Source organism: Drosophila albomicans, chromosome 3, assembly GCF_009650485.2.
Source record: "Drosophila albomicans strain 15112-1751.03 chromosome 3, ASM965048v2, whole genome shotgun sequence".
Classification (NCBI taxonomy): domain Eukaryota; kingdom Metazoa; phylum Arthropoda; class Insecta; order Diptera; family Drosophilidae; genus Drosophila; species Drosophila albomicans.
The window spans coordinates 22,984,795-22,994,928 of NC_047629.2; the positions used below are offsets into that span (position 1 = coordinate 22,984,795).

The 10,134-nt window shown below is 36.9% G+C and overlaps 3 protein-coding genes across 4 annotated transcripts; 1 reads left to right on the forward strand and 2 right to left on the reverse strand.

The window, feature by feature from the left end:
* Positions 1 to 1,733: 1,733 nt before the first annotated feature.
* Positions 1,734 to 5,745, reverse strand: LOC117569043 (ras-like GTP-binding protein Rho1). 2 transcript variants are annotated; one of them, XM_034250041.2, is made up of 5 exons: positions 5,583 to 5,745; positions 4,516 to 4,679; positions 3,219 to 3,368; positions 3,077 to 3,157; positions 1,734 to 3,011 (listed from the first exon to the last, which is right to left on the reverse strand). In XM_034250041.2, exons 2-5 carry the CDS (start codon positions 4,669 to 4,671, stop codon positions 2,820 to 2,822), a joined length of 579 nt encoding a protein of 192 aa, XP_034105932.1. In that variant the 5' UTR covers positions 4,672 to 4,679; positions 5,583 to 5,745; the 3' UTR covers positions 1,734 to 2,819. The 2 variants fall into 2 exon arrangements, with proteins under 2 accessions (XP_034105932.1, XP_034105931.1); XM_034250040.2 differs by having other exon boundaries at positions 5,519 to 5,730.
* A 1,113-nt stretch (positions 5,746 to 6,858) lies between these two features.
* LOC117572416 (polynucleotide 5'-hydroxyl-kinase NOL9) lies at positions 6,859 to 9,572 on the forward strand. The gene is made up of 2 exons (XM_034255201.2): positions 6,859 to 8,927; positions 8,989 to 9,572. Exons 1-2 carry the CDS (start codon positions 6,902 to 6,904, stop codon positions 9,252 to 9,254), a joined length of 2,292 nt encoding a protein of 763 aa, XP_034111092.2. The 5' UTR covers positions 6,859 to 6,901; the 3' UTR covers positions 9,255 to 9,572.
* A 34-nt stretch (positions 9,573 to 9,606) lies between these two features.
* LOC117572417 (39S ribosomal protein L34, mitochondrial) lies at positions 9,607 to 10,068 on the reverse strand. Its single transcript, XM_034255203.2, has 2 exons — positions 9,958 to 10,068; positions 9,607 to 9,895 (listed from the first exon to the last, which is right to left on the reverse strand). The coding sequence occupies exons 1-2, from the start codon at positions 9,978 to 9,980 to the stop codon at positions 9,673 to 9,675; spliced, it is 246 nt and encodes an 81-aa protein (XP_034111094.1). The 5' UTR covers positions 9,981 to 10,068; the 3' UTR covers positions 9,607 to 9,672.
* Between the last annotated feature and the right edge of the window lie 66 nt (positions 10,069 to 10,134).

Here is a 10,134-nt window from a genome sequence, read left to right on the forward strand (position 1 = left end):
TGTCCAATAAACAAAACTGAAAAGAAACGAAACGAAACAAATCGAAACACAAGCCAAGTAAATAAGAAGTGTGAAATGATGAGAATTATGTATTATGTGCATGTATTATTATTATTATGATTACGATTATTCAATATATTACGAAAGGGCGCACACATTAATTAATCGAATAAATGTTGAATTTAAAACGTATGTATACTAAATGAAAAACATGTATATTAAAACGAAACGATCGATCCAAGGGATCGATTATAAATGCACAAAAAGCGCAAATAGAAGAATCCAAAAATCCACTGAATTGAAATTTTCAAATGTGATTGAAAAAAAAAACACACACAAAAACTATTCACATACGTTTTCCATTTGTTGTTTAAGTTTTATGAAAAACGAAAAGAAACACAAAAATGTTTCAAGTGTTAACGCTTAAGTTTATTTATTATATGATTATTACGATTAGTTTAAAAAACTGTTCTCTGTTTTGTTAATTACTTTTTAACTTCCATGACGTTCTCTAAGCATCACCGTGAGTTCCTCTCATCAATGTTAACTGCACAGTCAAATACTATTTGTTATAAAAAACAATTCGAAATTGTTACAAGAACTTATCACCAAAACTGAAATTATGTTAAACAAATCAACACAAAATGAAAAATCAAACAAAATCGAGCTATGTAAAATTACAAATCGAACGTATTTGTAATTTAATGTTTAATTATTTTTTTGTCAGTTAATTAAATGCGGGTAAATGAAAGCAAGCTTTCCAAAAAGAAAAACACATACAAAAAAATTTATCTATGTTAAATATTATCACATACGAGATATGTATTTCCCATTAAACAATAACACGATACTAGCAACTAGTAGAAGAAACAAGCTTGGAGCAACTTGCATTGTTTTCTTTTTGTGGGAATTCAATTTAGATCACTGCGAGTGATCAATTGATCTATTTGATTCGTACATTTTAAATGTAAAACAAATAAAATAAACACAAAAAAAAAGACCCTCAATAAAACTTTTTGAAACCCCGTTAAGCAAAAGGACTTTTTATTTCAGAGAAAGGGTTCTTCCAGTCGTCTTTGTAAGTTCCTATTAGTAAAATAACAAAAGCAATAAGCACACACAGATTTTCGATTTTTATAGTTTTTTATTTTTTTATTTATTTAGTAAAATATTCCATTTTTTTGTAATTTTGAAAAGAAATGAATTTTTGTTTTTTTTTTTTTGGTTTATATATGTATATGTATACATATACATACATATACACATATATAATTCTAATTTTGGTAATCTGGTAAATGTGTTTGTTGTCGTTTTATTGTATAGGAAGCAAAACTTTGAATGCACAAATTTACAATTACTTTCGACGCGTTTTCATTTGTCGTTTGTTGTTTTTTATAAGTTGTGTAGTAATAGTAACTGTAGAAAATAGTTTATATATATATATACATACATATGCATATCGCTTATACACGTATGTATGTATATATATTAATATATGTATATATGTGTATGCATATGTATATATACCCATTTGTAGAAAACGGCGCATTTTCTTTCTTTTTTTGAGTTTTTGTGTGAGAATTACACGATTTGACGGTACAAAATACAAAAAGAGACATACACATAATATGTACTGTATATATATAAATTATTTATATATAGGTATATAATCCATATATATATTTTAGTATTTTATAAAATCATAAAATACGCTCATTTATCTTGTGTGTTGGTTTTGTTTAATTTAATGCAAAATACAAATATTAAAAACTCGAACTTGCTTTTTTTTGTTTGTTGCTTGCACATGAAAATTGAATGCATCTCTCTCTTGTGGCTTACGTTATAAACATTTTCATCATTTGTGTCTATGTTTTGTTGTATTGTTTTGAAAAGTACATATTTATAATATTCATCATTCTTATTCTTTTGCTGCATTTTGTTTAGGTTTATTGGCGGTCTCTGTTTGAATTTATATATATATATATATATATATATATATATATATGTATGTATGTATATATATGAGTCAAAAAATTGTAATTGGTATGTTTATGAACTCTTATTTTTTTTGTTTGTTTTCTTCAGTATTTGTTTTAGTCCGTTTATCATAAATTGTTTGCCTTAAGACTTTCGAAAAAAATGAATAACTGCATCCATCATCACTCATCAACACACACACATACGCATGCACACACACACACACACAAGCACGCATGCACACAGATGCACACTGAGAAACGTAGTAGATATTTTAGTTGGCTTTTAATCTCAAATAATCAACGGATACGATGATATAGGACATAGTATGCATACATATATAAGTGTGTATATATACGTATAGATTGTATATATACGAGTAAGTATGTATATTTGTAGTTGTTTTTGTTCTTGTTGATGTTGTTGTGTTGACTGATTTGACGCCGTTACGAGTTACAAATAATAATAATAATAATGCAATATTTATTATTGTTGTTTTACTTCGGTTAATAACTACTCTAGACTGTATATAAAATCAAATCCGCATTTGACAATTTGCCCGGTTTTCCTTCTTCTGCTTCATGATGTTGTTGTTGCTGTTCTTACTCTTGTGTTCATCAATAGTTGTTGGTTGTTGTTGTTCTTGATGATGATGTTTTGCTTGAAAGTTGCTTTAAGTTGCCGGATTCCACATGTTATCATCTCTGGTATTGCAGTGCTTACTTCCATTCTTCTTGTTATTCTTGTAAAAGTTGTGTGTGTGTGTTGTTTTGTTGTGGTTGTTGTTTGTTTGTTGTTGTTGTTATGTAAATAGATTTTTTTTTTTTTTGATATTTGCTCTTTTAGAGCAAAAGGCATCTGGTCTTCTTCCGTTTTTTAACTTGCAGTGCAGCCCTAGTTGCTGTCTCAAATACCTCTCGCACACCCTCCTTCGACTTGGCCGAGCATTCCAAATAGGCAAAGGCATTAATCTTCTCAGCCATGGCGCGTCCCTCCTGCGGCTTCACCGGCTCCTGCTTCATCTTTGCCAGATCCTAGAGATGTACAAAACAAAAAAATTAATAAACGCTTTCCAGAATTATATTACATTATTGCTTACCCGAATTGTGTTGGGATCATTTCGCAAATCTTTTTTATTGCCTACCAAAATGATTGGAACATTGGGACAAAAATGTTTGACCTGTGTGCAAATTGAAATGTCGGTTAAGATGTTGAATGGAATTTATGTTTTTCATGCTTACCTCTGGCGTCCATTTTTCGGGAATATTTTCTAGTGAATCGGGTGAATCCACTGAGAAACACATAAGTATAACATCAGTGTCGGGATAACTCAGTGGTCGCAGTCTGTCGTAATCCTCTTGACCAGCTGTATCCCATAAGGCCAACTCCACCTGTAAAATGACAATTATATATATTGAAAGATTCAATAACAGAATCACACCAATCACGCCATTACAAACAGATTGATTGTTGCATATAAAGATGTAACTGTCTGGGTGTATCTGTGTGTGAGTGTGTATGTGTATGTGAATGGAGTGATAACGCCCGTTAAGTTTGCAATTATGTGTAGCACACAAAAGCGTTGTTCATCACAAAGACGAAGTCAGAGCAGACGAGACGAGAGTCAACTTCGAGTTGCAAAGATAGCAAAGGAACTTGGCGGAAATGCCGAATGTATTAATCAGACACCACAATACGTAGCAATGACGTGAACGATACAAACACAAACAAACACACACACACACAGATACACACATCTACGAAAAGTTTTATATTTACATTACGTATGTATGTATGTTTATATGTATGTGCATCATATGTAAGCGCTATCCAAACACAACCGCGGCCATATTTATTATTGTGTGCTGCGCAAATTGTTTATGCCGAAAAACTTATTGAAAATTATTAGAAACGAAACATTTTGCAAAATAACCACAAAAACAAAAATACACAAAACATGACTTAATGCAAATCAAAAATGGCATACATTTTTGTTGTTGTTGTCGTTGTATTTTTATTACAATTGAGAGCGAGAGCTCCAAACGTGTGAGAGCACAGGTACACGATTGGAAGGGGATACGGGGAGGTAGGAGAGACAGCGCGAGCGGGTAAGAGCGAGAGAGCACGCAAAAGTGTATGTGCGCAACGGGCTTGTATAAGACGAGCACAGCAAGAAACGGAAGGAAGAGAGCTTGCTATACAAGTACAAGTACATGTATTAGTAGTAGTACTAGGCCCTGTCTGTGTATATTCGTGCGTACCAGGGCTACTTATGATTGTGTGTGAGTGTGTCGGTGTTTCGTTATGTGTGCAAGGAATGAGAATGGACGGGTGTGGAAGAGAGGGTGGGGACTCAAGTATTGCCTTCCGACAATTGATATTGACTCACAACTTGCACTGGAGAGCGAGGGAGAGAATGAGAAACGGGGTGTGATGTGGAGGAGAGAGTGGGATGCTAGTTGTGAATATGAAAAATTAAAATATACAATGCACAAATCAATGTGATCAGATGATCGATTATTCGTGTTATTGACTTACCTGCTTGCCATCGACTTCGATATCGGCAACATAATTCTCGAAGACGGTCGGCACATAGACCTCAGGGAATTGGTCTTTGCTAAAGACGATCAGAAGGCAAGTTTTACCGCAGGCACCATCGCCGACAATTACCAATTTCTTGCGAATCGTCGTCATTGGAGGTTCTGGAAGTGGGCAGAAGAAGAGCAGAGCAGAGATGCAACGGCGACGTCGACGATGCGTTCGTTGCGTTGCGTTCTGTTTAATTTATTTGCGAAAACTGCGCGAGCTGGTTGAAAAATATCAATGTGAAAAAGCCATACACACACACACACAGTCACCACACAATCTCTCATTCTCTCACATACACACACTTGAGTCATACACTTTGAATGGCTCTCTCGTTTGTTGTTGTTGGTGGTGCTGCTGCTGACGATCTATAGAAAAGAAGAAGCATCACCCAACTGCCGCATGAGGCGTTTTTGACAATCGCCCGTCGTTGGTGGGGGGAGGGGTTCTTTTTGGCCAGTTTCAGTATATAGTATTTGTATCTGTGTGTACGTAAGTTTAACTGCAATAATTTGCTGTCTTAAATTTTTCAACACATGATACATTTGCATGTCTACATACATATACATCCATTCGTATGTATGTCTGTACATTTGTATGTATGTATTCGAAAGCCCGTGATTTCATGCGCTGGTATTCGTATTGGTAGATTTCCCATTACTCCCAAATGTACAGACACATTTTAAGAGTATTTACTTTTCTTTAATTATATGTACGAATGTGTACGTTTCGAGATAGTCCAATGGTCGCGTCATAGGTCTGTTTCCTCGCCCGCCACCAACTCTTCGTGCGTTTATTCCAAAAACATCATCCACTCGCATTTATGTATACACATACATATATACATTTATATGCATGTATGTTGTCTGTGAGTTCGATTGCATAGCTGTGTGCGCGTAGCTGTATGTGTGTGTGTGGAATTTTTTCACTGCTCTTTCAACTTTTTCTCACTTACAATTAATTATATTTTTTTGTATTTTGGGAACACTCAGTACGAATTCGACACTTAATATGCTTACAAAATGGCACAAATATGTTGATTCTTATGCGGCTACCGTTATTCGTTTCGTATAAAATGTATTACAATTAAAAATTCGACGTTTTTTTTCTCATGCAAAATGACGATGAATTTTCTTGGTAGATGAACAACCAACGCCTTCGTGCGCAGCGTGACCGCAAGTCGAATTGCTAAATATACTACATTTTTTTCGAAATACCACTTCCGCAGTTACCAAGAATTTGGCTACACTAAAATGGTGATGGGACAAGTTTTCCAAAAATACATGATTTTCCAAAAATATATCATTATAAAATATCAATATTTTTTCGTTTAACATATATTATCTAATATTAAAAGTTCTAATTGCAAGTTTGCAATATAGTTTCACTAAATTAAGCTATTCTTAATGCAAAAGATACATATATGCAATTTAAGCAATCTATAGAGATGGGTAGTCCCTACCAAGGAATTTGAAATCAAAATAAAAGTTTAAAAAATATTTATGGTTTATAATGTAATTAAAATAATTTTAGTTCAAGCACAGAGGTTTTTCGATAGCATAGAACTGTGATTTCCCAAAACTGTGACTTGTATCTTAAATATCGTCTATCGATAATTATTTCCTTAATATGTCTTTTTACTTGTATCAATTACTTAAGTCATATTAAAGCATGACCATATTGTCTTAGCAGAATATCATATTAAAGATAAAAGAAGTTTTAATGAACATAATACAGGGGAATTTTTACAAAATACAAAACTATACGTTACAAAGTACAGCCAGTTGGTATTTATTAAAGTGGTATATTTTAGTATATTTTTTGTAGTGTTGCAGCCATATGCCGGTTTCTGATCGCATGGCCAATATTTGTTATATTGGGCCAGGGATGTGTTTGTTTTTAAAATAAATATATGAATCCTATATAAATAAATGCTAGTATTGCAAAATGCTCTAACTACAGTTCTTAAGTGAAAAGTTACACAAATCAGAAGGCGTTGAATGATAAGGAAAATAAAAAAATTAAAAACTCGTTATTCATTATTAAGAAAGTTTTCGTAAGGAAGTTTTAACAAGTATGCCAAACAACAAATCAAGCAAAGGATCAGTCAAAAAGGTTGAAAAACGTCAAAGAAAGTCATGCCAAGAGAATTGCAATGGCAAAAGAATCAAACTTCAACAATCAAATAAACAAATTGAAGAATGTCCCCAAGAAGTTCTGCAACGTTATCTTGGTAAGTTTTAAAACATTTCTTGTATATTAGTTAAGTTACCTTTGCAATTTAATTTCTTTTATAACAAACTTCTACGATGCATCAGACGAAGAAGACACATGGAAGATGAACAAGAATTTCTTTAGAGCTCCCGAAGTTATTAAGGATAATGAGAAGAAAGATCCTGAGGATAAGGATTCTGAAGAGGAGGATGATGATAATAATGAAACTGATGATGATTTCACGAATGGGGGATTTGAGAAACTAGCTAATGCCACTGTTGTGGAGGTTAGAGCCGTGCCAGAATACCAAGAGTCCGAAGAGGAAGCCAACGATTCCATGGATGAAAGCGAAGACGAGGAAGAGAAAACTGACGATGGTGACGAGGATGATCAAGAGAGTCCCGTAGACAGTGCCGAGACGGACGAATCTGATCGACTAACGGGGGAATATTCCATGGGTGAAAACGAAGACGAGGAACAGGAAACTGACGATGGTGACGAGGATGATCAAGAGAGTCTCGTAGACAGTGCCGAAGAGCTCGAATCTGATCAGGTCGAAAATAAGGAGAATTTGCGTGCAGATGGTCCGACAAATTCAGAATTGGGAAGTGATGAGGATAGTTCCGTAGATGCCGAAGCACTTGACGATACTTTTGAACAAGAGGACACAGCACTTAATGGCGAAGAATCGGGTGATACCCAGTCTGGTCTCTCCCCCAATCCTGCAGCACACTTTTATGCCCAGCCAAAGGCAGAAGCGGAACCGTTGCCCGAGTTGAGCATTTTCGAGAACAGTTTGAAAACGAACAAGGTGCTCGCAGTGCTCAAGCAGGACATGGAATGGTATGGCACCGTGATAGTTACACTGCTTAGTGGTCGGATATCAATTAACGGCTACGAAGCACCCCAACTGGAACCGTTGATAATTTACTCACCCAAGGGCTTCAATTGGATTGTCATTTCGCCGTTGCCCAACAAAAAGGTGCCCAAAGATCCCTTTAACTACAACAACGCGCTGGAAGAGAGCTTTTCGCGGGCTCAGCTTGAAAATATTCTCAGCAATTTTGACAGGCGACGCGATGCAATTGTGCTACTGCAAAGGAATAGCGGAGCACAAAAGATGCTCAACAACTTTGCCACACACATGGCGGAGAATGTGTTTCCGCTCATCAATGCCACCAATCGACCACATTACGCTAGCGAATATCTGCTGAATTGCCTTTTGCAGCGTGCTGATGATCAGGAGAAGGGCTTGCAGGTGCCGAGAGTGTGGACGAAACTGAAGTTTGTGCCACATAGTCGCGTCATGATAACTGGAGGCAAGGGCGTGGGGAAATCGACGCTGTTACGCTATCTCTTAAATCGACATCTCCCGGAGTTTGGCAGCGTCTTACTGCTGGATTTGGATATTGGACAACCCGAAATGTTTGTGCCACAAACTGTTTCTTGCAGCGTTGTCGATGCCCCGCTGCTGGGACCTGGATTCTTTCTCAATCGGCAGCCGGACAAGGCGTTCGTGGTGGGCCATGTGAATGTGGTCATGTGTGCCGAGCAATATGCACATGCTGTCAAGTCTTTGCTCTCGTATTGTCAACAGCAGGAACGTTACAAGGACATGCTTTGGTTGATCAACACCATGGGCTACAATAAGGGCTTTGGTGTCGAACTGATGGCGCTGCTTGTGGACGCTGTGAAACCCACATCACTGGTGCAAATCTCCAGTCGTCGGCCCATTAACAACTTTGATGTGTCGCTAGACAGCGCAACTCTTTCGCAAGTTGTGCCAACCATCTATGTGGACGATGCATTCAAGCTGAGTCTCCCGCTGCCCAAGTATACAATCCACAAACTGGAAAGTGTTGTGCCAAAGCAGCAGCATGAGAAAGGCCAAAACAAGGCCTGGCGCATGAGTGCCAAAGATATGCGCTATTCCAATATTCTGGCGCGGCTCAGCGCTACGCTCCGTGGGAATGCCAAGCATTTGACCGAGTGCCAGCCGCTGAAAATATCGTTGGATGAGCTGCAATTCCTGCTGCTCACATCCGATGAGCATACGCGGGAAGAACTCATTGCTGGTGCAGAGGTCAACATGGTTTATCTGTGCAAAGCGCCCGAGAATGACACCCACACAATCGAGTGCCTTGGCATTGGTGAGTCTACAGACCAATCTTCCTGTCCTCTCCAATCAATATCTTTATTGCTTATTCTCAGGTGTTGTGCGCGCCGTTGACTATGAGACGAAGACGCTTTACCTGCTGCCAGCGATGCCACTCGAGCGTTGTGCGGATGTCAAGTGTTTGGTTATTGGCGGTGACATGTGCTTGCCTCAGGGTTTCATCAAGGATCAAGGTGATTCCGTCACCAACAATGTGCCTTTTGTGTTTGTCATTGATGACTCCAAGTCGTCAAAGAGCGTGCAACAGATATATCATCGTGCTCCTGTTTTTTTGGGCAATCCAGCCAACAAAAATGTTTAAGACATCAAAACGTTGATAATATAGTGAAACTATATTATAGGGGGTAGAATGTAGTATGAAGATTCAGCAGATCCAGTCAACAAAATGTTTTCTTAAAAACCCGAAACTTATTAGAATTATGGTGAAACTATGTCATAGAAATATTCTACAAACCAAACACACATTGTTCATGAAGAACTGTTTAGTTTAAGTTTTTGTTAACTCAGACAACTTCTAAAATATAAAATTATTGTTAATAAAGTTGTAATGAGATCTATAAAATACCAGCCCCAAAACGTATTACAGGTATATTCAAAATATATTATAGAAAAAATTGAATGTATGTATATTCTTCATACAAAAGACCAGTTGGTTAACACATGAAGTTTCTTTTTAATAACAATAATATTATATTAAAATGTTATGTTGTTAGCCTAATCTAATGGGAGAGATCGTGTCTGCCCTTCAGAATGCGTCGCATCAGCACTCGACGTCCCTCCGGCGTGGAAATCCTTGTTTCCCAACCGTGGACATTAATTCGTTTCACTTCGCGGGGTTTAGGGAAATGGCACCTCACTTTCGGCTTAAGGATGGCACGATCAAAGGCGTGCTTCTGGCGCACAAACATTGTTTGTGCTGTGTTTAACACAGACACACACGTTCTGCAAGAATGTTTAACATTAGTATTTCACACACAAAACAAACAATTAATGGCAATTTTTACCTTTGCAGCAAACCTTGCAACATGATGTTAAGTAATTGTAAATAAGAGCGCAATGTGACCACTGCTCAAAATGTTGCCAGTGTTGAGCAATTGCTACTATCGCTTGAGTTGTATCGATATCTTTGTTGAGCAAGCGATGTAAAATAGAATATTATAAAATTTGACGTTGCGGTCACA

What these genes read in the sequence shown, in the direction of transcription:
- LOC117569043 (XM_034250041.2), bottom strand. Translation starts at nt 4,671, where the DNA reads ATGACGACGATTCGCAAGAAATTGGTAATTGTCGGCGATGGTGCCTGC. An exon ending in TCGAAGTCGATGGCAAGCAG is followed by an intron (nt 3,369 to 4,515) that starts GTAAGTCAATAA and finishes GTCATTTTACAG; the next exon opens with GTGGAGTTGGCCTTATGGGA. An exon ending in ATGATCCCAACACAATTCGG is followed by an intron (nt 3,012 to 3,076) that starts GTAAGCAATAAT and finishes GTACATCTCTAG; the next exon opens with GATCTGGCAAAGATGAAGCA.
- LOC117572416 (XM_034255201.2), top strand. Translation starts at nt 6,902, where the DNA reads ATGAACAAGAATTTCTTTAGAGCTCCCGAAGTTATTAAGGATAATGAG. An exon ending in AATCGAGTGCCTTGGCATTG is followed by an intron (nt 8,928 to 8,988) that starts GTGAGTCTACAG and finishes GCTTATTCTCAG; the next exon opens with GTGTTGTGCGCGCCGTTGAC.
- LOC117572417 (XM_034255203.2), bottom strand. Translation starts at nt 9,980, where the DNA reads ATGTTGCAAGGTTTGCTGCAAAG. An exon ending in TTGCAAGGTTTGCTGCAAAG is followed by an intron (nt 9,896 to 9,957) that starts GTAAAAATTGCC and finishes ACATTCTTGCAG; the next exon opens with AACGTGTGTGTCTGTGTTAA.